Here is a 25,678-nt window from a genome sequence, read left to right as displayed (position 1 = left end):
AGGGCATTGTTCACTAATCATTGATCATCATACTGACACAGTTTGGGGATGGGGGGGGTGACTCACCATGTGTGAAGTCCCAGGTGCTGTACTCAGGGGGGAGTATGAGAGGACAGGACGTGGGTACTGGGGTGGCATTTCCTTCTGTGAAGAAGGGGATGGTGGCCCCAGTAGACACACAGAACAGAGGCGTTGAGGTGTCATTGGCACGTCGCTGGCTGGGGGGGAAATCTACACCGGGAGCGTAGCTGAATACACTGGGGGACATGGTGGGGGGCTGGCCGGATTGGTCCTGCTGGGAGTGACTCTTTGTGGGGATCTCTTCGCTAACCAAACCCCCTGCACCCAACACCTCCTCCAAGTCCTCCTCAGCCGGGGGCGCGCTCGGGGTAACCCCTTCTGGGCCGGGGTTGGGGCTGATGGTTGTTGTGGCTGGAATTGAGGGCATAGGTCGTGACGGGATCAAGTTGACAGCGATGTTCCCGATGTAGATGGGTAAAGTGACAACTGTCTCGGGGGACTTTAGTGATACCTGCAGCGGTCACAAGATACAATGTAATGTGTTTAAATATCCTATAATTCCAAGATGCTCCTTCAACACTCCAATGCAGCTATTCTCATCTCAATATCAAACCATTTATGGGTAACAATTAAGTACCTTAATGTGATTGTTTTCAATGAAAATTGTAAAAAGGAAACAAAAATAGCTTCTTAGTAAAGAGTAATTTCTCAAGCAAGAATTTGGCTAGGACTGTCTCGGATTGGTCTGAGTGGGGAGGGGAAAACTGAAAACTAGCTGTTATTGGCAGAGCGGTTTGGAACGCTCTTTCTTATTGGTCTATGTTAAGGGAATTTTTTATCAATGATGACTAATTATGTATACATTTCAATCAGGACTGACTAATCAGAATACTATTATGTTACTGTATATGTACTAATTCGAATACTATTTTGTTACTGTATATGTACTAATCAGAATACTATTATGTTGCTGTATACGTATGAGTTTTCTTGATCCCAGTGCTGAATATAATGTGTGTAAATGTGGTCAAGAGTTAGAACAATGACTGTCTGTTCCTTGGTAGAAATGAATGAATGATATCTTCAGACTGGCTAGAATGCTTATCTACACAAGAAGACCTTGGCTCACAAATTATATTAAATTGGTAGCGAGGCGATGTGGGAAGGCTTGAGATACTGCCTTTGTACCAGGGTGGGAGAAGAGACAGGTTGGTACTGGAACTAATGACGTCATTTTCAGTTTATAACCAGTGGTAACCTATATCGTGTTCAGTACTCTCGTGAATAAAGGCTGCTACTTGACTTTAAGACCGGGCTCTGTCCATTTCTATAAAATAAGGGTCATACAAATTCTTATGAATTGACGGAGTGTTTAATTTTAATTGGGAATTAAAACAGAGGAATTAAATTCCTGCAACAGTCTACTAACTAATTTACTGGCTGGTAAATTTCAAGTTGTCTTTTCAAACAGCTCTTACAGTAAAAGGGCATTGTCATAATGTTTGGGCTGTTCCCAACAACCACAAAATCAACCAAGAGTTGTCTGTTCTTTCGACCAATCGATTGGACAACATTTTTAAACATGCATTTTTCCATATATAGACACATCCTGTGTTTTAATCAAATCAACTATATACACTGAGCTTGTCTAATGCTTTAAGCGAACTGTTTGATGAAATAATTAAGAGACACAAATGACTAGAGGGAATCCGACGGCAATTAATTTGATTGTGCCATTTGGCTCAGACTTGCTGCGCTGTGTAAAGAAAAAGAGAAGACAGCAGTGACTGTGTGACTAGCACCCGTTGTCTCTCTCTCTTCCCTGCTGCAGCGACCACCACAGAACATCAGTGTGTATTGCACTGTCCATGTTGCTGAAGCTGCAACATAATTATACCCATTTCTGACTGAAAAGTTCTGTTACCAAAATCCCTCATTGCTCTCTTTATGTGACACATGTATGCTTCGAATGCACGTGACCAATAGGGCCTGACCTATAGCATATCATAATCACATCAATAAATTGGTTATAACAAACTCTGAACACCGTAACACGTGACAGCATAACGGATGCAGAGGAAGGGACAAATAAACTCGAAGCAGGTTGCTGGTTGCGCAGGAGGTAAAGGGGAAGATGTGTGGAATAAATTTGACTAGTTGTGGAGAATACTGGAGATCAAGAAAAATAAGATAAGAAGCAAGCGCTGTGTGCATATTAGGCCTGTGTGTGCCAAACAGGCGCTGTTAGTTTACAATATAATTTTTCTGACCGTTTGTGACATTGTAAACAACACTAAATAAATGATTAGCGTACCAGAGAGTCTGGTGTAATTCTTTATTATTTTTGGTTAAGCCTTTATTACATACAGCAAAGACTAAAAACAGTCGCATTCATTTGTGAATGCAATTTCTGAAATGGAACGGTTATTGTTTACACTAATTAGTCAAATTATCACTTTATTTTATTTTAAAACTAAAATGCTTGATTGCATTTCACATCATGAATGACTCGTATGCTGTGTGATGACATGAACGAATGAATGGATGATTGATACAGTAGCCTATATAACTATTGAAATATAGGCCTAAGTAAGTTACGATATTAAGACTAAACAGGATGTGCTCTTAGACCTACGGTGGTTATACAAGGCTGCTATACTAAGCCTACTAATGATAATGACATTACTTATTATAATAATAATAATTACAATAAGGAGCTTAAGGGAAAAGGAGGGTTATTATTATTATTATAAATAATAATATCTGATAATTTGGAACAGTGTAAACAACACTAAATAAATTACAAATAACACCAGAGAGGCTGGTCTAAAAAAATTGATTAGAGCATAGCAAAGATTAAAAACAGCCCAATTTGTTAAATTGCTGCGTGAGGCTTGATGCTCACGGAATCGGTAGGCTATCGACCAAACGCTTAAACAGGCAACAGAAGCAGGATCTGTCTTATTTCTGTAGATATGTATGGGTGATTTATAAAGCCAGGCACGTTTAACAGATAAGGCGATTGATTATAGACCTAATTAATTTGGCGTTTCCTCTCTCCTCACTTTTCTTAGACAATTAAAACAAGGGCTGTTTTCTCATCTCCTAACTCCGCTGTTGCCTCCGCCGCATTGGTTTCAACACCAATATTGATGTGTTCCAGAACCGCGGACAGCGACCTCTATTCAACACGAGAAAGCGCATGTGTAGAAACTATTACACTCAACTGAACGACTCGATTAGTGAAGTGTTAGCTAGCTACATAGTTGTCTTTGCTGTCTTCGTATCCAAGATAATTGTGTAGTTTAGAGTGCGTAGACTTAGAGTGATTATCTTAATTTACCGAGGTTAGCTAGCCAGCTATTTGTCTTCCTTAACGTAGGAGATGCTGCTAGCTAGCTAGCCAACAGCTAGCCAACCTCTACCGAATAGAACTTCAACTAACTTCCGCTTCGCTCCACAGGTAGTATCACATTTTCATTTCGCTTCATTACAGTACAACGGTTTGATTTGTTTGATCGTAGCTAGCTAGCTACATAGCCGTCTTTGTATCTAAGACAATTGTGTAGTCTAGAGCGATTTTCTAGGTTAGCTAGCCAGCTATTGTCGTTCTTTTAACGTAACGTAACGCAATCAACACTGCTAGCTAGCCAGCTAGCCCCCGAATAGCAGCACTGTAGAAACTATTACAGTACAACGGTTTGATTTGTTTGATCGTAGCTAGCTAGCTACATAGCCGTCTTTGTATCTAAGACAATTGTGTAGTCTAGAGCGATTTTCTAGGTTAGCTAGCCAGCTATTGTCGTTCTTTTAACGTAACGTAACGCAATCATCACTGCTAGCTAGCCAGCTAGCCCCCGAATAGCAGCACTGTAGAAACTATTACACTCGACGGAACGACTTGATTAGTGTAGTGTCAACATCGCAGCCACTGCCAGCTAGGCTACAAAGTCAACAACGTAGCCACTGCCAGCTAGCCTACTCCAGCAGTACTGTATCATTTCAATCATTTTAGTCAATAAGATTCTTGCTACGTAAGCTTAACTTTCTGAACATTCGAGACGTGTAGTCCACTTGTCATTCCAATCTTCTTTGCATTAGCGTCGCCTCTTCTGTAGCCTGTCAACTATGTGTCTATCTATCCCTGTTCTCTCCTCTCTGCACAGACCATACAAACGCTCCACACCGCGTGGCCGCGGCCACCCTAATCTGGTGGTCCCAGCGCGCACGACCCACGTGGAGTTCCAGGTCTCCGGTAGCCTCTGGAACTGCCGATCTGCGGCCAACAAGGCAGAGTTCATCTCAGCCTATGCCTCCCTCCAGTCCCTCGACTTCTTGGCACTGACGGAAACATGGATCACCACAGATAACACTGCTACTCCTACTGCTCTCTCTTCGTCCGCCCACGTGTTCTCGCACACCCCAAGAGCTTCTGGTCAGCGGGGTGGTGGCACCGGGATCCTCATCTCTCCCAAGTGGTCATTCTCTCTTTCTCCCCTTACCCATCTGTCTATCGCCTCCTTTGAATTCCATGCTGTCACAGTTACCAGCCCTTTCAAGCTTAACATCCTTATCATTTATCGCCCTCCAGGTTCCCTCGGAGAGTTCATCAATGAGCTTGATGCCCTGATAAGCTCCTTTCCTGAGGACGGCTCACCTCTCACAGTCCTGGGCGACTTTAACCTCCCCACGTCTACCTTTGACTCATTCCTCTCTGCCTCCTTCTTTCCACTCCTCTCCTCTTTTGATCTCACCCTCTCACATTCCCCCCCTACTCACAAGGCAGGCAATACGCTCGACCTCATCTTTACTAGATGCTGTTCTTCCACTAACCTCATTGCAACTCCCCTCCAAGTCTCCGACCACTACCTTGTATCCTTTTCCCTCTCGCTCTCATCCAACACTTCCCACACTGCCCCTACTCGGATGGTATCGCGCCGTCCCAACCTTCGCTCTCTCTCCCCCGCTACTCTCTCCTCTTCCATCCTATCATCTCTTCCCTCTGCTCATACCTTCTCCAACCTATCTCCTGATTCTGCCTCCTCAACCCTCCTCTCTTCCCTTTCTGCATCCTTTGACTCTCTATGTCCCCTATCCTCCAGGCCGGCTCGGTCCTCCCCTCCCGCTCCGTGGCTCGACGACTCATTGCGAGCTCACAGAACAGAGCTCCGGGCAGCCGAGCGGAAATGGAGGAAAACTCGCCTCCCTGCGGACCTGGCATCCTTTCACTCCCTCCTCTCTACATTTTCCTCCTCTGTCTCTGCTGCTAAAGCCACTTTCTACCACTCTAAATTCCAAGCATCTGCCTCTAACCCTAGGAAGCTCTTTGCCACCTTCTCCTCCCTCCTGAATCCTCCTCCCCCTCCCCCCCCTCCTCCCTCTCTGCAGATGACTTCGTCAACCATTTTGAAAAGAAGGTCGACGACATCCGATCCTCGTTTGCTAAGTCAAACGACACCGCTGGTTCTGCTCACACTGCCCTACCCTGTGCTCTGACCTCTTTCTCCCCTCTCTCTCCAGATGAAATCTCGCTTCTTGTGACGGCCGGCCGCCCAACAACCTGCCCGCTTGACCCTATCCCTCCTCTCTTCTCCAGACCATTTCCGGAGACCTTCTCCCTTACCTCACCTCGCTCATCAACTCATCCCTGACCGCTGGCTACGTCCCTTCCATCTTCAAGAGAGCGAGAGTTGCACCCCTTCTGAAAAAACCTACACTCGATCCCTCCGATGTCAACAACTACAGACCAGTATCCCTTCTTTCTTTCTCTCCAAAACTCTTGAACGTGCCGTCCTTGGCCAGCTCTCCCGCTATCTCTCTCAGAATGACCTTCTTGATCCAAATCAGTCAGGTTTCAAGACTAGTCATTCAACTGAGACTGCTCTTCTCTGTATCACGGAGGCGCTCCGCACTGCTAAAGCTAACTCTCTCTCCTCTGCTCTCATCCTTCTAGACCTATCGGCTGCCTTCGATACTGTGAACCATCAGATCCTCCTCTCCACCCTCTCCGAGTTGGGCATCTCCGGTGCGGCCCACGCTTGGATTGCGTCCTACCTGACAGGTCGCTCCTACCAGGTGGCGTGGCGAGAATCTGTCTCCTCGCCACGCGCTCTCACCACTGGTGTCCCCCAGGGCTCTGTTCTAGGCCCTCTCCTATTCTCGCTATACACCAAGTCACTTGGCTCTGTCATAACCTCACATGGTCTCTCCTATCATTGCTATGCAGACGACACACAATTAATCTTCTCCTTTCCCCCTTCTGATGACCAGGTGGCGAATCGCATCTCTGCATGTCTGGCAGACATATCAGTGTGGATGACGGATCACCACCTCAAGCTGAACCTCGGCAAGACGGAGCTGCTCTTCCTCCCGGGGAAGGACTGCCCGTTCCATGATCTCACCATCACGGTTGACAACTCCATTGTGTCCTCCTCCCAGAGCGCTAAGAACCTTGGCGTGATCCTGGACAACACCCTGTCGTTCTCAACCAACATCATGGCGGTGGCCCGTTCCTGTAGGTTCATGCTCTACAACATCCGCAGAGTACGACCCTGCCTCACACAGGAAGCGGCGCAGGTCCTAATCCAGGCACTTGTCATCTCCCGTCTGGATTACTGCAACTCGCTGTTGGCTGGGCTCCCTGCCTGTGCCATTAAAACCCTACAACTCATCCAGAACGCCGCAGCCCGTCTGGTGTTCAACCTTCCCAAGTTCTCTCACGTCACCCCGCTCCTCCGCTCTCTCCACTGGCTTCCAGTTGAAGCTCGCATCCGCTACAAGACCATGGTGCTTGCCTACGGAGCTGTGAGGGGAACGGCACCGCAGTACCTCCAGGCTCTGATCAGGCCCTACACCCAAACAAGGGCACTGCGTTCATCCACCTCTGGCCTGCTCGCCTCCCTACCACTGAGGAAGTACAGTTCCCGCTCAGCCCAGTCAAAACTGTTCGCTGCTCTGGCCCCCAATGGTGGAACAAACTCCCTCACGACGCCAGGACAGCGGAGTCAATCACCACCTTCCGGAGACACCTGAAACCCCACCTCTTCAAGGAATACCTAGGATAGGATAAGTAATCCTTCTCACCCCCCCCCTTAAATGATTTAGATGCACTATTGTAAAGTGGCTGTTCCACTGGATGTCAGAAGGTGAATTCACCAATTTGTAAGTCGCTCTGGATAAGAGCGTCTGCTAAATGACTTAAATGTAAAAATGTAATGTTATAAAATAATAAAATCTTTATTTCTGTTGTACCATTGTTCTTACATATTATAACCATATACAATTTCAGTAGCACATGTCTTAAGACTGATGGACTGGGCCACAGCCTCCAGAATGGATCAGTCCACTCAGACAGGTGTCTTGTACACCATGTTTTTAGTTTTTTTGCTACTGCTCGACTACAGAAATCTCAGTCGACCAACAGCCTATTGACCAAACAATCGAACAGTCGACTAAATGGGGTCAGCCCTACATCATTTTCCCAATTTCACATTATTTTTCCAACCTCATAGTTTGGAAATAGATATAAAACATAGGAAAATCACATTTTTGACTGCACTGGGCCTTTAAGGACAGTACTGACAAAAATAGCTTTGCCATACTGTATTAGGAACAAGAGATTACCATAGTTATAATCCCTGAACTCACTAAAGAGACATCTGAGACTGAGCATGAATGATTTACAGCATACTACATCACAGGTGCATTGGGTTAATGAGAGGATTACAGCACTATGATACAGTATGAGGAACAGTGTCTGGTTTATATTACAACTTTATTTAACTACAACTATAGAAAGAACACTGTACAACTGCTACAAGTCTAAAGCACCACTTGTGAACAACACTATTCATTGAGGGGATCCCAACAAGTGCATTTCATTGAGGGTGTTACTAACCTGGATGAAGTAATCGATCTCTATAAGGCTACAGCCGGCCAGGCCAGACTGGGGGAGGGGCGGTACGATGATTTGCTCCCGCCACTCAGCGTGTTTCCCCGCCTTCACTCCCGCCCCCTCTACCTCTGCTATGGTCCGCAGGTCGAAAACAGCCCGTTTGGTCTTATAAGTCACTTTCTGATCAGGAGAGATTCATCAGAGTGAAGCACATCAGACCAACATACAGATGAGACAATACAGAGCAAAGCATCACATCACTTCACATCAAAATATACGGTATATCAGCATTTGACCATAAACCAGTCAGACTATCTGTTTTGCAGGACAAAATAGGTAAAGGAACAAGAGCACATGAGACATTAAATAGGTCCTGGGTACCTGTATGAGGCTGGCCAGCACACAGCCCGTGTCCTTGCCTGACTTGTTGTGGATCTCAGTGGCTAGTCTGATGATCTGGCCTGGTGTGTATCCCCTCTGGTCACTGCAAGCCTTCATCATGAGGGTGCCCGTCTTCACCAGGAGGTAGCTGAACCTCTTAGTGGTCACAGTATAACTGGGTTGCTGGGGAGAAGCAGTCATATGAAGGATAAAACAAGCTGTTCCAACGGACAGGTGAACAGAGCATAGAAACAGAGAAATTAGAGCTGGGGGTAAGGAGGAGTCCTCCCGTAATCTTTAATAAAAGACAAGATAGTGGTTGTGCTGCGCTCATTGTGCTGAAATCAAATCCCATAACTATCAAACTAAATAAGGCATGATCAAATAAGTGGGCACTCTACTCCACTGTCCTCTGAAGACATTATTTAATGTTCCAGTAGACGGTCTCTAGCCAAGTACTATATCTAGTTATTTTTTTAGGTAATTACATTGAAATGACTGCATTACAAAACAATTGAATTATATTGTTGAGACAGTGTTGACTGGTCTTTACCTCAATGTTGGGCACTTGGTTGAGGTTGAGCAGGTTAAGTAGGTAGAAGGGCCTCTGGGCCTTGTAGTCCTTGGAGAAGCGAGGTGTGTCTATGACGGCTCTCACACGGTAAACAATCTTCCCAAAGGGCCCTTCAAAGGAGGTCGGGGCAGCCACTTGGTTGGGCAGAGAGAAATACAGCTATTAGACAGTGCAAGATTGACCACAGAAAGTTTAAGGTTGTATGCAAAAATGTACTCATGGAGATAAACAATTCACGACATCAAGTGCTACAGCTACTGCATCGACATTAACCAAAAAAGCCTGTGCTGTCTGCAGATGAATCCTATAAACAAGGATATGAGATTCTAACTAAAACAGACTGGCAGTCTAAAATTATGTCTGGTCATTGTGTGTGCTTTATCAGAGAAATGCCAGTCAGTGCTTGGTCTGAGCAGTGGGAGGCAGATAGATCAGATCAGGGGGACAGATACTCAGTGCTCCTAGCAGCGCTGTCACCAAGTGTCTGTGCTCATCTGTCTGAGCTGTACAAATCCCCTCCTAAGAGGACAGGAGGAGGACACTGTTGATTTACACAGTCCAGAAAGGACAGATGATAAAGGAGGAGGGGAAGGGAATGAGGAAAGGAAACTGAAGAAGGGAAAGACAAAAATAACAATTCTGAGAGGTTGGATGGAGAGAAGGAATGGAGAATTACAGGATGAAGTTCAGGACAAACAGAGATACGTCTACAGTATATCCTCAATCCGAATACATTTACAAAGGTCATACTGTGTAATAGAAATGTCCATCTATTGTTTTCAGCTCATGCCTTAAAGCATGACAGGTGCTGATACATTCAAATTAGAATGCGTGGTGTCCACTGATTTACCCATTGGCCTTTCACCAAACACATTATTGTGCATTCCTATAAATCATTGGAATAAATAGATTGATTCAATATGGTAGAGTTTTCAAGGTGTACACAGAACAAACAAGTCTCTGGACTTCTCAGTATGATCCATTCTAATTCTGCACTCCGACTCATTTAAATGATAATGTCAGTAGTGGGTGCTGCACATGGGAATTTCCTGCTGTCAATAAGGATTAGTGAGAAGCAGCAGGCTGGGTGTAAAAGGCTTGGCAGAACAGACACAGACAGGCTCCTGGCCAGAGGGAACCCAGCACCAGGGGCACTTGTCTGACTGAGTCTATGGGCCTGACAAAAAGCTCTTCCACTATCTCTTCTCCAGCATCCTCCGCAGAACCAGGGGCTCCTGTTTTTAAGTCTTTACTTGTCAGTGTTTAAGTACATCCACCAATCCTCACAGCATGAACAGCAGTTTTAATGTAGCATTCTATTTGGAGGAGCTCTCGAGCCTAGATGTTAAAGCCTCCCCTGTCAGCCCCTGACCTGACAACAAGCAGGGGGCAATGTCACTGGGTCACTGCCTGGATGATCCCGTCATCAGCTCTGGAATTATCATGTCTTCTGCCTGTTCTGTAGACGAGGGTGGGAGGAACAGCGTAGGGGGGTGGGGTGGGGGGGACAGGACTAAAGGACTATATATAGACATCCATCCCACCCCACCGAGCCCAGACAGAGTGGAGCCTAATGGACAGACACTGAACTGTCTGTGACCTCACACCTGCATGTACTGGAGTTCACAGTCCAGTCAAAAGAAGCATTCTAAATGTCATGTGTTATCACACAGGGGTGTGTCTGTGAGGACACAATATGGCTCTCTCGGCTACTGGCACTTGTTAACTCTGCCTTTGTGTTAGTACTTGGTCGGGGATGACTTACATGGCCGACATCGACATATATCACCCACTTAGACAGGAGATATTGGCTGACTGAAGCATTTAGGATTAAAGAGCAAATTTAGTTATTTTTTTCATTTTTTCCTCCACCTTTTTTCACCTTAACCAGGTAGGCTAGTTGAGAATATGTTCTCATTTACAACTGCGACCTGGTCAAGCAAAGCAGTTCGACACATTAAAACAACACAGAGTTACACATGGAATAAACAAACATACAGTCAATAATACAGTAGAGAAAAGTCTATATACAGTGTGAAAATGAGATACAGTGTGAAAATGAGATAACATAAGGGAGGTAAGGCAATAAATAGGCCACAGTGGCAAGGTAATTATGATATAGCAATTAAACACTGGAGTGATAGATATTGATAAATTAACGTAATAAGCAACCTCTGTCACGCCCTGACCTAGTTATCTTTATTTTCTTTATTAGCTTGGTTAGGTCAGGGTGTGACAAGGGTGGTTGGTTTAGTTTTATATTGTCTATGTGTTTCTGGCCTGTCTAGGGTTTTTGTATATTTATGGGGTTTTAGTATGTCTAGGTATATGAGGTCTATGGTGGCCTGAATTGGTTCCCAATCAGAGACAGCTGTTTATCGTTGTCTCTGATTGGGGATCCTATTTAGGTTGCCATTTGCCATTTTGGTTTTGTGGGTTATTGTCTACGTGTAGTTGCCTGTCAGCACTCTAGTTATATAGTGTCACCGTGTTCGTTCTTTATTAAAGTAGTATGTACGCCTATCACGCTGTGCCTTGGTCTCATCACTATGACGAACGGGACAACTTCTCCTTTTGAAAGTGGCGTCAATATGAGTCAAAAACATTCTAGAGTCAAAATTGACGACAAAGTGTATATAGGATACATTTTCTTATAAAGTCAGTCTCGTCAAAAATGGCAATTTGTGAGATAATTAGGAATAAAATATATGTCATGGAATGAAGGGTACCGTAAAAGTCTTTCTTGAGTTGGGTTGATTTCAATCCTGCCCAAATGCTTACAGCTGGCAGCACCCAAGTAATCATCAATTCAGAGCACACCGATCATAATGCCCATGGTAAACTTGGTATGACATTCGATATCCCTATGGGAGCTAGTTAGGGACCACCGGTAAATTACACAATGTACATGGGACAATATTTTAAAAAATCAATAGCTCCAAATTTCAATGACTTAACCTCAAACCACCTATAAATTGTAGAAATTCATATACAAATATTTAAAGTATTTAATGAGACAACTCAAATCTGGGCAACATGAAAATATTGCCTCATTTACATTGTGTAATTTATTGATGGTCTCTAACTATCTCCAGAGATAGGCTATCCAAAGTCAAACCAATTTTGCCACAGTCGCACACCGGCTGGCTGAAGCTAATTGGGGAAAGAAGTTGGCTAGCTTGCCTAGGCTCCTTCCAGACACAAGACCTTAAACTGTTTCAAGTTATTGAGAAGGGTGAGTGACTGTAACTGTGTACTGTTTTGTCAGTGACAGTACAAACACTTCCCATGTTTGACCGTACACACAAGACACCCACATCAAAGCACACCTCCAAAACCCAAATCTCATTCTCAGTCGCATTTCCTAATGAGGGGAATTGAAACCGAGGCTAAATCAGGAAGTTCAGCCCCTCTTTAAGGTGAAGTGCATAAAGCACAAGGGCAGAGACAGAGTCAATAGTATGCCCTACCTGTGATATGAAAAGACATCTCTTTATTTACCTGAACAAACTGTACTGAATGTTCTTTCGTTGTTAGACAAAGAGCCAAGGGCATTAGGCAATACTACAAAGGCAACAAACACTGTGCCTGTTCAGAAACTTTATCAGCTGTTTTACCAGTTTCCTTCAACGTCACTAACAACAGTTCTGGTATACTGTAAAGATGTTTGTTTTTTTATTGACCTCAGTATGGTTGACATGGTGAAATGCAGTTCAACAGGTTTTCCAGACTAATTCCAAACATACCTGGAATGAGAAATTGAAAAGGGAAGCTGTGCTCGCCAGCTGCCAGGGTACCTGTAAGAGAGATTTCACTTGGTCAGATAGACAAGCAAAATCACATTTAGACAGACAGACATACACAGACACACACAGACAAAGAAAGTAAGACAGACTAACTAGTAGCCAGTGTAAGTTTTCACACAACCAGCATGGCTACCACTACATTCTGCAGTGATACGCCATCCCATCTGGCTTCCGCTTAATGGGACTATCATTTGTTTTTCAACAGGACAATCACCAAACACACCTCCAGGCTGTGTAAGGGCTATTTGACCAAGAAGGAGAGTGATGGAGTGCTGCATCAGATGACCTGGCCTCCACAATCACCCGACCTTAACCCAATTAAGATGGTGTGGGATGAGTTGGACCGCAGAGGACCGCAGAGTGAAGCAAAAGCAGCCAACAAGTGCTCAGCACATGTGGGAACTCCTTCAAAACTGTTTGAAAAGCATTCCAGGTGAAGCTGGTTGAGAGAATGCCAAGAGTGTGCAAAGCTGTCATCATGGCAAAGCGTGGCTACTTTGAAGAATCTAAAATATATTTATATTTTTATATATGCACTTTTTTGCTTACTACATGATTCCATATGTGTTATTTCATAGTTTTGATGTCTTACAATGTAAAAAATAGTCAAAATAAAGAAAAACCCTTGAAGGTGTAGGTGTGTCTAAACTTTTGACTGGTACTATATATATATATATATATATATATATATATATATATACAGTACTACCATTCAAAAGTTAGGGTCACATAGAAATGTCCTTGTTTTTCAAGAAAAGCACATTTTTCGGACAGAAACAAAGACCTTTCTTTTGAAACTCGTCAGTCTATTCTTGTTCTGGGAAATTATGGCTATTCCAGGTGAGAAATTGCCAAGAAACTGAAGATCTCATACAACGCTGCGTACTACTCCTTTCACAGAACAGCGCAAACTGGCCCTAACCAGAATAGAAAGAGGCCCCGGTGCACAACTGAGAAAGAGGACAAGTACATTAGAGTGTCTAGTTTGAGAAACAGACGCCTCACAAGTCCTCAACTGGCAGCTTCATTAAATAGTACCCGCAAAACACCCGTCTCAACATCAACAGTGAAGAGGCGACTCCGGGTTGCTGGCCTTCTAGGCAGAGTTGCAAAGAAAAAGTCATATCTCAGACTGGCCAATAAAATGAAAAGATTAAGATGGGCAAAAGAACACAGACACTGGACAGAGGAATTCTGCCTAGAAGTTCTACCTCCCTGATTTTATTATTAAATTACATCAAAAAGATTAAATCAGCTCTCTTGACTGTAATTGTGCGGTTCAGATGGCTTAGTGGGTTGTTGGAGCAAAGTGCTTTCAACACCAAAGTTATGGGTTAATGAATCAGTATGGATATAGAATATATAAAAATAACAAGGAAAGACTATGGATTATACTATATATGTAGACAGGAAGAAAGAAAACAGAGTTGAACCGCCTGCTCTCTGCTCTCTGGTAAAAACACTTGGTCTATAGGTGAGAGAGGTGGTGGAGTTAAATATTAAGCAACATATTGGTGGTACGTTAATCTAACCAGCATAAATTACGTTCTTCACAGATCACATACTGAACTCCCTGACCAGTACTAGGACAGAGCACCACCAGACAGTTAAACAGATGGGATCTGTGGAGCACAGCACATCTCTTCTCTTGATCAGTAATTGTTAGGCACAGCCATGTTTCTCATCTGAGAGGGCAGACAGAACATTTAGTGCAGGAACACCCATATGCAGGGAACTACTACTTTAGCTGATGGCAGTTTCACTAGTTTTGTCACAAGAGCTGTGGAAAATGTTAATTATCCCTTAGAGTGATCACCAATATAAATGCAAAACCGCTCGAGGACAAAAACCCAATCGAGAGGCAGAAAGCTACATTATCATACATTTTATAATCAACAGAGATGAAGAGGGCTGCAACACGGCCACTGAAGAGCCTCTATTTAGATTCTCATTCTATACCTTATACTCTATACATGTTGAATCAGTAGCCCCAAAATGGCTTCCATAGTCCTCACCTTTGTCAGCTACAGACAGTGTGCTGCTGAAGTATTGCTCTTCCAGTGTCCATGACATGTCGTTCATTTTGTTGGAGACCCCACATGATCCCAGGCAGTTCACCTTAATGGCTGGAATGGAAAGAAAGAAAAGAGTCAATCAACCGTATACAGTTTACTAACTTAGTCTATCATCCATAACTCTCTAAAATGGTAGTTCTCACAATGTTTTTTTTTTATCTAAGTAATGAGCTGGTATTAAAAAACAGAGCCCATAAATGGTATGGATGCTACAAACACCGAATACCAGAGTTTTCAATTAATGGTGATTATAAATGTTTTTCTGTTGACTAGAAGCCCAATGTTCAGAGAGTATTCCCTTTAGAGAGAATACCCTTAGTCCTGGTGTGTTCACTGTGTTATAAAAACAGCAGCACTCAACATTTAATAGTGATGGGTTGGTAGAGTTATTTGAATCACAGACTGTATTAGCCTCGCCGCTCACCTGTTCGATGGGGCTATCGATTATGTTGCTGAGACGCTAATGCAAGTCAAATCCAATAGCTAGCCTTTATGGGGCGAGCCAGCCAGCCTTGCCCCATCGGGACAGGCAGACTGTACAACTACGTCAAACTTCAGGTGAACCAGATGTTTTCTGGGTAATATTATCATTATATAAGTACAGGTCAACCTAGATATGTACCAGGAGATTAGATCATGTTTCATGATGCAGCATACATGCAGCCACTACTAATCTGATGTCCTGTGATAAGCTCCTATCTCCTTCTTTGAGAATGAACCAGAGGGTTATTTTGATCAGACTGCACACAGTGGTCACAACACATATGACGTCCCACTGGGCACACACTGGTTAAATCAACGTTGTTTCCATGTAATTTCATTGAAATGACATAGAACCAATGTGAAAAAGACATTGAATTGATGTCTGTGCTCAGTGCTCAGTGGGGTGATGTATGGAGAGGGTCTGTGTGGTTTAAAGGCCTTTGTGTTGAGTTCCATACCGTTGGAGAGAAAAACACAGCGAATGCCGCAGACTTATTAGCATCATAATGACCTTACCCGAGGCACACCACAGACCCTCACAAAGCATGATGCCTTACTTTGGTCATTAGTGGCGGCGGCTGCAGTTGGGCAAAGGGGCTCTATTCTCTCTTGGTCATAAATAATCATACAAAACAGACACTTGATTGTGTTGTGTAGTTATCAACAGATGGAGAGGGAGGAGGAAATAGGAGAAACAGTATCAGTGCTGCCAATATTCATGTGAAACCGGTGTCGAATGGTGGCCATTTTGTGTTCAATGATGGTTAGAAAAAAACATATTGGAAAACAAAATGTATGGTTTAACTGCTGTATCTATCTATATCTGTCTCTCCTCCTCATTCCTCTCTCTAAAGAGGAACTGAAACCATTTGATAATGTGCAGTTGAACACAATGTTCATACAAGGTCACATTCCTCATCTCTTACAGAAACCTGCATCGCCATAGCATCATGTTCCCTCATGGCATCACATTGTCAGAAATTGAGGGAGGGAGAAAGAGGTCAGAATTAGAGAAGAGAGATCTGTGCAGGGGACGGAAGTGGTGGCATATGACACTGTGCAGTTGCGAACTGTGTGACAGAGCGACCACAGGCTCACACCCACACCCATGCAGAAGCCCGTGTTGGCACCAGAGACACACACAAGTAGCAGATGGCTCCCCTCCACCGGCAGAGCTTTTCTGTTCTGCTCTGGGAGAAAAACAGCAAAATTCACAGTGCACAGAAAAGACCAGCGCCCTTCAAACTAACGGCCCATCATGTGGGCATTAAAAAAAACATGCAATCTGTTTCTCAAGCTATCTGCCCCATTTAGCATAATGCATTTACACAATTCTCTCTTCACCCTCACCCCATTTGATATCAACACATTTGTTTAAGAAACTAGGCATTCTTATTTATTTTATTTAACTAGGCAAGTCAGTTAAGAACAAGTTCTTACTTACAAAGATGGCCTACCCCAGCCAATGCTGGGCCAATATTGTGCACCACCCTATGGAACTCCCAATCACAGATGGCTGTGATACAGCATGGGTTGGGATTATTGGCACATTCAAAACAACTGGGAACTTCTGGAACTTGGAAATCTCTGACTTCCGACTCTAGTGCGTTCAAGACAACTGGGAACTTGGAAAAAAATAAGCTCCTACTGGGAAAAATCATTTTGAATAGTCATCTAACTCGGAATTCAAACTCGGGCCTCTTTCTAGAGCCCCAACTTTCCGACCTGAAAATCACTGACATCATGATTTGACCTCGTATTTCCCCAGTTGTCTTGAAAGCACCATTAGGTTCATTGTTTAGCTAGCTAGCTAGCAAGCTACATGTCTAAACAAAAGACTTGCCAGATGATTACATGATCCATCAAGTTAGCCATGTGTGTCTGTGGGTGACTACGGTAATCTATTGTATTTCAAGAACACGTGTACATGTCGAGACAATACTGACCTCTCCACTTAGCTAGATGTGGCTGGGGGTGGTTATAGCATTTCTTTCACATGAACCATTCATTTTGACAAGTGTGTCTGGGTAAGAATCATCTAATAATTATAAAATATTTATACAATATTTATCTGGACACTGTCTACTTTTGATATTGCTACTATGCAAATATGCAAATAACCATTCCACTGTACTGTTTACACCTTCTGGGCCAGCAGTTGGCCTTAGTGGTTAGAGTGTTGGGCTAGAAACTGAAAGGTTGCTGGATCAACTCCCCGAACTAAAACTGTAAAAATCTGTTGTTCGGGGATAGGAGGGATGCCATGTGCGAATTACGTGTTTGCTCCCGTGGTATACTTAAAGTTTATGTGAATTTTGCAGCAGAACCGTATTTATTTTCAAATATTAATTTGGTGATCCCTTTCCGTAAAAAACCAAGACGACTTTGCTTCCGAATGTCAGCATGTCGACTAAACATAAGGCCAAAAGCATGACTTTGAGAAAACTCGGCCTACAAGACCCACTCTCATCACCGCCCTCTCCTGAGTCTGAGGGCCCGGGGACGCACACTTTACCCGGGGGTGCGGCTTGGCCTGGCGGCGCTGAAATGAACATTCTCGAGGCCATCATAATACTACTACGCTCTGAGATAGTTGAAATGAAAACACAGGTGGTTGCTACGATTGAGGCCAGAATACAGGAGGTTTCTGATACTTTAAAAGCAGATTTAACCATCCTGCGGAATGAGACTGTGCCAGCAGTCACATTACTCAAAATAACAACTGCGTCACACACTACAACGATTGCAGCACTGGAGACCTCCGCTACTAATGTCTCCGACTCAACTACATCCCTGGAGGCTGAAGTTAAACGCCTAGCTGCAGATTTGAAAAAGTTGAAGGAGAGCTGTGTGAGTTTAGAGGGATTCTCTCGCCGTAATAATCTGAGACTCGGTCCCAGAGTCAGCGGAAATGCATCGCGCCACGGATTTCGTTTCAGGGCTGCTGAAGGATGTTCTTGTCTTAGATGAAAAGCCCCTGATTGATCGAGCCCACCGGTCGCTGAGCCCAAAGCCCCGGGATGGGGAGAGGCCCCGTGACATAATTCTTCGAGTGCACTTTTTTCATGAGAAGATGGAGATCCTCCGACGAGCCCGCAATACCACTCTGAGCTTTCAAGGACGGAGCTTCTCGATCTACCAGGACTACTCCCCCACTGTTTCCAGGCAGCGCGCAGCTTTCGGACAGGCCAAACGAGTACTTCGGGACCATCCAAGTGTGAAGTATGGACTGCGATTCCCGGCCCGTTTATGGATATCTCATGAGGGTAAAGACTACACATTTGAATCTCTGGATGAGGCTATGGCTCACATTCAATGTCACATCAAGAAGTGGTTGAACATGCTCACAGTTCAGCAACTGTTGCTTGCGAACTGTGGATAGTAAGTAACCCACCTGTGGTACAATTATGTTTAGATATAACAGGCTAGTCTTGTATAGTTGGCGAAACTATTCAGGCTTATTTGACGTGATCTATTGTTTTGATCATCTAGTGTGCGTGCCTTACAAGCATTCAGTCATTTTAATTTAATTGTATTGAGGTTTTACTTAACTCCTGTGTTTCTACACATAGTTTTTTGGTATTGGTTGTAAGCTGTCTCAGCGTCAACTAGACTACTATTATAATTACTATTATTTTTGATTGTCTTACTACGATTTCCTTACTTCAAATTAGATTTTTGGCTGAGAGCCTTTATACATTTTATTTATTTTCTCTCTCAATGCCTGTTATAAGACTGGGAATACAATTATATACATCTACAAGTGGTGCTTTTGTCATTCCATTTGCACAAAGGATTCACCTTTTTTTATTTGAAAAAAATACATACAAATCTTTCTTTTTGCTGCTTGATCCACTAACAAAACACGACTTTAAAGAGCGGGACTGTGGGTTTAGGTTTAAGACCGCACTCTCACAGACATACTGTGCAAAGAGAACATGTTCTATTTAGGCTTGTACCTCGTTTGGGGAGGTACTGTCTGGGATGGGGGGAGGGGGTGGGGGGCAGGTTGAATTGTTCAGTTCTAATGTCTTTTTAGTTTTTTTTCTGTACTTTTTCCAAACATTTACCACCATACATTATTACTCTGAGACAAGTTATTCTGGGGGTTTTGGGCGCTCATTGCTTTTCCATTCTATGCTCTAATGACAGGGTTGAATAACGGGAATGCCCAGAGGGGCCGAAATAATGCGATCAAGTACATTTCATGGAACACCTAAGGGGTTAATAACCCGGTGAAGCGTAAGAGGGTGTTGACACACTTAAAGGGTTTGAATGCAAATATTGCATTTCTACAAGAGACTCACTTGAGGACTGGTGAGCATTTTAGGATGCGTAAGGACTGGGTTGGTCAAGTGTTCCACTCGAACTTTCATAGTAAATCAAGAGGTGTTGCTATTCTGGTTGATAAAGCTACTCCCTTTGTAGCTTCTGAGGTTATTGCTGATCCTAAAGGACGATACATCATAGTAACCGGTGAACTGTTTTCTACCCATCTTGTTTTGGCTAGTGTTTATGCTCCCAATTGGGATGACTCAAGTTTCATTTCTTCCTTTCTGTCTGCTATTCCCAATTTAGATTCTCATTTGTTGATTTTAGGGGGGGATTTCAACTGTAAAATGTCCCCAGTTCTTGACAAGTCCTCACAAACAAATACAGGCCCATCTAAATGTACCCTACTTATTCAATCTTTTCTTCAGAAATATGCTATGTTTGAGGCCTGGCGTTTCCTACATCCTACAGATAGACAGTACTCCTTTTATTCTCATGTTCATCAAACATACTCCCGGATTGATTACTTCTTTTTGGACAAAAAACCTCTGCCTAACCTTCTGCAGTGTACTTACGAGAGTATTGTTATCTCTGACCATTCACCATTAGTGCTTGAACTAGAGTTTCCCCAGCGACCTCCTATGTGTTATCAATGGCGTCTCAACCCCATTTTACTCTCAGATAAGTAGTTTGTCAATTTCATTTCTTCTGAAATCACCTTATTCCTAGAAACTAATTCCACACCAGGTATGTCCTGCTCTACCATATGGGAGTCTCTCAAAGCATACCTACGTGGCCAAATTATTTCTTATACAGCCAACCAAAACAGTTCGCTCCCAGCGACTTTGGGACCTGAGCGAGTCCATAGCCACATTGGATGAGAAATATGCTACAGATCCTTCCTCTGATCTGCATAAAGAGCGCCAACTACTCCAATCTGAATTTGATGAGCTTTCTACCAGACAAGCTGAACAGTTACTCTTGCGAGCTCGATACAAAGTCTATGAACAAGGCGACAAGGCCAGTAAACTCCTTGCGCATCAGTTCCGTAAATCTGAGGCCTCACGTTTAATCCCACAAATAAGGACCCCGTCTGGTGCCACCACAGTTATACATAAAGAGATCAATGATCAATTTAAACAATTTTACTCTGTGCTATACACCTCTGAATCCCCTCAAGACCCTTTGCTGATTGACTCCTTCTTTAATGGCTTGAATATGCCTTCAATTGATACAGACTCCCATGACTGTCTAGAAGAAGAATTTACGCTTGAGGAGATTGCAACAGCAGTGTCCGCAATAAAAAGTGGTAAATCACCTGGTCCGGACGGTTTTACAACCGAATTTTACAGGATGTTTTCTGGTCTGCTTTGCCCATTCTTGTCTCGACTATTTGCAGAGTGCCTTAATACTTCAATGCTACCTCCTAGTCTTTATCAGGCTTCAATTTCATTACTACTAAAGAAAAACAAAGACCCCCTCGAATGTGGATCCTATCACCCAATCTCGCTTTTAAACTGTGATTACAAAATCCTAGCTAAGTTTTTAGCCATCCGTATGGAAGGCTTGCTGCACCAAGTAATACACTCTGACCAGACTGGCTTTGTGAGAAATAGGCATTTATTTTTCAATATTAGGCGCCTTATGAATATACTGTACTCCCCAGTGTCGGAGGACCCAGAGGTGGTGGTCTCACTTGATGCCGAAAAAGCGTTTGACCGCGTTGAGTGGGATTACCTAACAGCTGCCCTTTATAGATTTGGCTTTGGCCCCAAATTCATTGCGTAGATAAAGATTCTTTATTTTTCCCCCATGGCTTCGGTACGGACTAATAACTTGTCCTCTGACTATTTTATCTTGCACCGCGGCTCCAGACAGGGTTGTCCACTCTCCCCCTTGTTGTTTGCTTTGACAATCGAGCCTCTCGCCAGTGCACTACGCTCTAATGATGCCATTCAAGGTATAATCAGGGCGGGCTGGGAGCAGAAAGTCTCGCTATATGCTGACGACCTCCTTTTGTTTATCTCCAACCCCGATACCTCATTGCCACATGCCCTATCTGTTTGGATCAATCTCAGGGTACAAGCTGAATCTAGACAAGAGTGAGCTTTTTCCGGTAAACAAGGCTGCTTTAAAGTGCTTTTTTACAAGTTCTCAGTTTAGGATTGTCCTGGATCAATTCACCTACTTGGGAGTAAAAGTGACAAGGAAATATTCAAATTTGTTTCATGAAAACTTTGTTGCTCTAGCAGACAGCTTGAAACAATCTTTTACTTTTTGGAATTCGCTACCCCTTTCTCTTATCAGAAGGATTAATGTCATTAAAATGAATGTGTTGCCCAAATTTTTATATTTATTTCAATGTTTACCCATTTTTATTCCAAAATCTTTTTTATTTCACTGGATCAAACATTCATGCAATTTATTTGGGATGGCAAGGTACCACGGATTGGTAGAAAACATTTACAGAAGCCTTGTTCATTGGGGGGTTTAGCTCTACCAAATGTTCAGGCATACTACTGGGCTGCAAATCTCAGAGCCGTTCTGTACTGGCTGCAGAATGATCCTACTGGCCCTAGACCACTCTGGGTCCAGATGGAGTCTGAATCATGTAAACCTGCAGCACCTTCCTCTGTGTTGTGCTCGTCTCTCCCAGTGTCCCTAGGCAAAAGGTGTGTCAACCCAATTGTAAAGCAGTCTCTTAAAATGTGGAATCAGTTCCGTTTAGCCTTTAGCCTCCGAGGCTTTTCTCTATCAGGCCCAATCAATCAGAACATTTTATTTCCCCCATCTTTGAATGATGGGGCTTTTGGCATTTGGCACTCACTAGGCCTCTCCTCCCTAGCCCAATTATTATTTGATGATACATTTGCCTCTTTTTCTCAGCTGCAGGAAAAGTTCAATCTCCCCCAATCCCACTTTTTCCGCTATCTCCAGACTAGAAACTTTGTCAGAGCTAACACACCTGGATTTCCCAATAGGCCTGAGAATACAGCTATAGAGAGTATCTTGGAGTTGAACAAGCTTTCTAGGGGCGCAATTTCAGATGTATAAGCAATCATTCATGACTTACAGAACCCTTCTTTGGTGCCTTTAAAGACTCGATGGGAAAAGGATTTGGGGGAGGAACTTGGGGAAGACGCCTGGGAATCTGTGCTGCACAGGGTGCACTCGTCCTCTTTTAGCACTAGACACAGCCCCATTCAATTCAAGGTGGTTCACCGTATCCACTGGTCGGGGGCCAAACTTGGAAGAATATTCTCTGATTTTGATCCTACCTGTGTCAGATGTAAAGTGGAACCAGCCACACTGTTGCATATGTTTTGGGGCTGTCATAAACTGTCAGGTTTCTGGAAATTAATATTTAAATGTTTCTCTGATATATATGACACTGTTATAGATCCGTCTCCCCTTACAGCCCTTTTTGGAGTACTGCCCATGGGTACCCCCCTATCAAGAATCCAGTCGGACACTATTGCTTATACAACTCTTTTAGCTAGACGGCTAATAGTACAGAACTGGAAGATGGCAGCTCCCCCATCTTATAAATATTGGGTGAGAGATGTGTTGTGCTCTTTGAAACTAGAAAAAATTCAATTCAATTCACGTGGGAAGCCCAAACTGTTTAATGAGGCTTGGGCTCCATTCCGGTCTTACTTTAAACAGTCCATCCTCTGATGGCATTCCAATTAAAACTAAAATAAATCTGTAATTGACCCCCCCTGTGACTTAAGGGTTGGAGGAGCTTCTCCCTGTGTTTTTTGCTGGGGGGGGCATTAAGGTCCATGTGCTTATTGATTGTGATCCGCGGATGACTTGTTCATCTTGCCCGGGCAGAGACTGAAGTGTGAGCTTGTTTTTCCCAGTTATTTTTACATTTTGTTCACGCCTACATGAATAATCATTCATTTTTTTTTTACATTTTAAAGCATTGTAAACTTTATTTTTGGTCCAGTGGATGGTCGGTCTGTGGCCATGACTGTCTGTGAGTGGTTGCATTTCTCCACCCTTATCCCTTGACTGTTTACAGGAACAATGGTGAGGTGTTTGCTCTGTCTCTGTACTATAGATTGCCCTTTAACCCCTGTAGCCTTCTGCCTGCTGTGTTTAACTTGTCTAAAGTATGGTATCTTTAAAGCTATTTTTTTATTTGTATTTTTATTTGTATTTTTTTTCTAGTTGAGTATATTATTTATATTGCTTTGTCTTGTGTGTGTGTGTGTGTGTGTGTGTGTGTGTGTGTGTGTGTGTGTGTGTGTGTGTGTGTGTGTGTGTGTGTGTGTGTGTGTGTGTGTGTGTGTGTGTGTGTGTGTAAAACTTAATAAACAGAGTTAAAAAAAAAAATCTGTTGTTCTGTCCCTGAACAAGGAAGCCCGGTAGGCCGTCATTCTAAATATGAGTTTATTCTTAACTGATTTGCCTGGTTAAATATGAAATCCTGTGCATGTGCAACTTAGATTTTATTTGATATAGTGTGTGTTTACCGGTAATGTGAAGTACAACATGACCTGCACCAAAGTCAGATTAGGATGTAGGCCAAGGACGAGATAAAGTGTATTTTTGTTATTACTTTTATCACTTTTAGTCTTGAAATCGTAGGTTATTTACTACACTACCTTACTCAGTTTAGCACATGGCCACACATGAGAATCCTTAAAGAGATGGGTGGGGCTAAGGCTTAAGAGTGTGTGAATAATGCTGAATTGGTGTAGACAAAGAAGATCTCTCCAGTAGGTTTACCAAAACATTTGAGGTCCATTTTCTCAAAATTGGGGTTACAAGTTTATAAACTTTCAAAGCAGAATTACTTTTCAATTGTTCCTCAACTGCAGTGTATGATATAACGTTTTCTAGCTTTGAGTCTCTACTTTTATCCTATGTAAAAAATACAATCTAAAATGTTGCTACATAGGACCGAATTGAGCCGGTCAGTCACATTTGTGAAGGGGAGGGGCATTAAATATGTGTACACTGTACACAAACATAACTAGCAGCAGCAGCTGGCCAGTATTTACAAACCCTTGTTGAGACAAATATAGTAAATGGCAGGAAAAGGTTGGGTAATCACTCTTGACAGTAGAGTTAGCTAGCTAACTTCTCTAATCTGCTATCCCCATCACCACAGCAGAAAGACTGGCAGGCAGCAGTTGGGCTGAATGGTGAATAACCCTGTGGTAAGAGAAGGGGCAGATTGGCAGAGAAGCTGGATGGCTGCAATAGATTGGTATCTACAGTGCCAGTCTGAAACAGATGGAGCTGTTGTGTGAGTCTGTCTGATGGCATCATAACACAGGAGAACAAGGCATTAAGGCAGAGACCGCAATATGTGTTAATATGTAACAGATGCCGGCTGCCTAAATTCACATCAAGCAGTGTTGAAGCCTTCCTAACACTATTCCAACACCAAGTCAAGGGTACCTAAGACAGGCCCAAGCTCTTAAAAAACATGGTTTGATTTCATTCTGGATCATTCAAGAGTAATAAAGCTTCCAACTCCTCTTTGTTCATCTTCATCTTCAATACAAACTACAAAAGCCAGCTACTGTATTCGGACCTACACTAGGGCTGGGAATTGCCAGGGACCTCACAATATGATATTATCACAATCCTATATGTATTGCGATTCAATACAGTAATTTTATTGCGATTCCATGTTACAAACATATTGCTCACCATATGTCTTCTGCAGAGGGACAAGAGATAGGCACGAGAAAGCAAGTTTTGATCAGTCATGGAAATAAAAGTACTGAAAACAAATTGGCTCCCTACTTAAAAAGAAAGTGGAGAAGGAAAAATACTTAGTGCAGGTACAGCCAACAAGTGCAAAAATGATATTGTCAAAATGATATGATATATTGTCAAAAATAATATCACGATATGTAACTGTATAAAATGTTTCCCCCGTCACTAACCTACACTGTAAAAGCGTTGTTTTTACGGTAACTTACTAGAAGCCAGTTAGTTACCTGTAAGTTACTGTAAAAAGGTACGATATGTTACTGTAAATCCCTGAGAAACTTTGGTTAAACAGTACATTACTGTTACAGTAAAGTGCTGTTAAACCAAAGTTTTGGTGGAATTTACAGTAGCATTTCAAGCATTAGAGCAAGTCAAGCTTTTGCCCTCAAAGGTTTGCAATGCCAGGAAGTTACACGTGTCTAATGAACAGGAA

At 43.1% G+C, this 25,678-nt stretch overlaps 1 protein-coding gene across 1 annotated transcript in view; it reads right to left on the bottom strand.

Moving 5' to 3' along the window:
- Nucleotides 1–25,678, bottom strand: part of LOC135517935 (arrestin domain-containing protein 1-like) — a 53,035-nt gene that overhangs the window by 2,847 nt on the left and 24,510 nt on the right. Inside the window, exons 2-7 of the mRNA XM_064942667.1 lie at nt 14,692–14,802; nt 12,617–12,667; nt 8,850–9,004; nt 8,297–8,479; nt 7,919–8,095; nt 67–532 (exon numbers count right to left, since the gene is read on the bottom strand). Of these exons, the coding sequence (XP_064798739.1) occupies nt 67–532; nt 7,919–8,095; nt 8,297–8,479; nt 8,850–9,004; nt 12,617–12,667; nt 14,692–14,802 (1,143 nt within the window). The remainder of the gene's footprint in view (nt 1–66; nt 533–7,918; nt 8,096–8,296; nt 8,480–8,849; nt 9,005–12,616; nt 12,668–14,691; nt 14,803–25,678) is intronic.

Source organism: Oncorhynchus masou, chromosome 28, assembly GCF_036934945.1.
Source record: "Oncorhynchus masou masou isolate Uvic2021 chromosome 28, UVic_Omas_1.1, whole genome shotgun sequence".
NCBI lineage: Eukaryota > Metazoa > Chordata > Actinopteri > Salmoniformes > Salmonidae > Oncorhynchus > Oncorhynchus masou.
The sequence above is the reverse complement of the archived record's forward strand: the minus strand, read 5'-3'. Positions and strand labels throughout refer to the sequence as shown.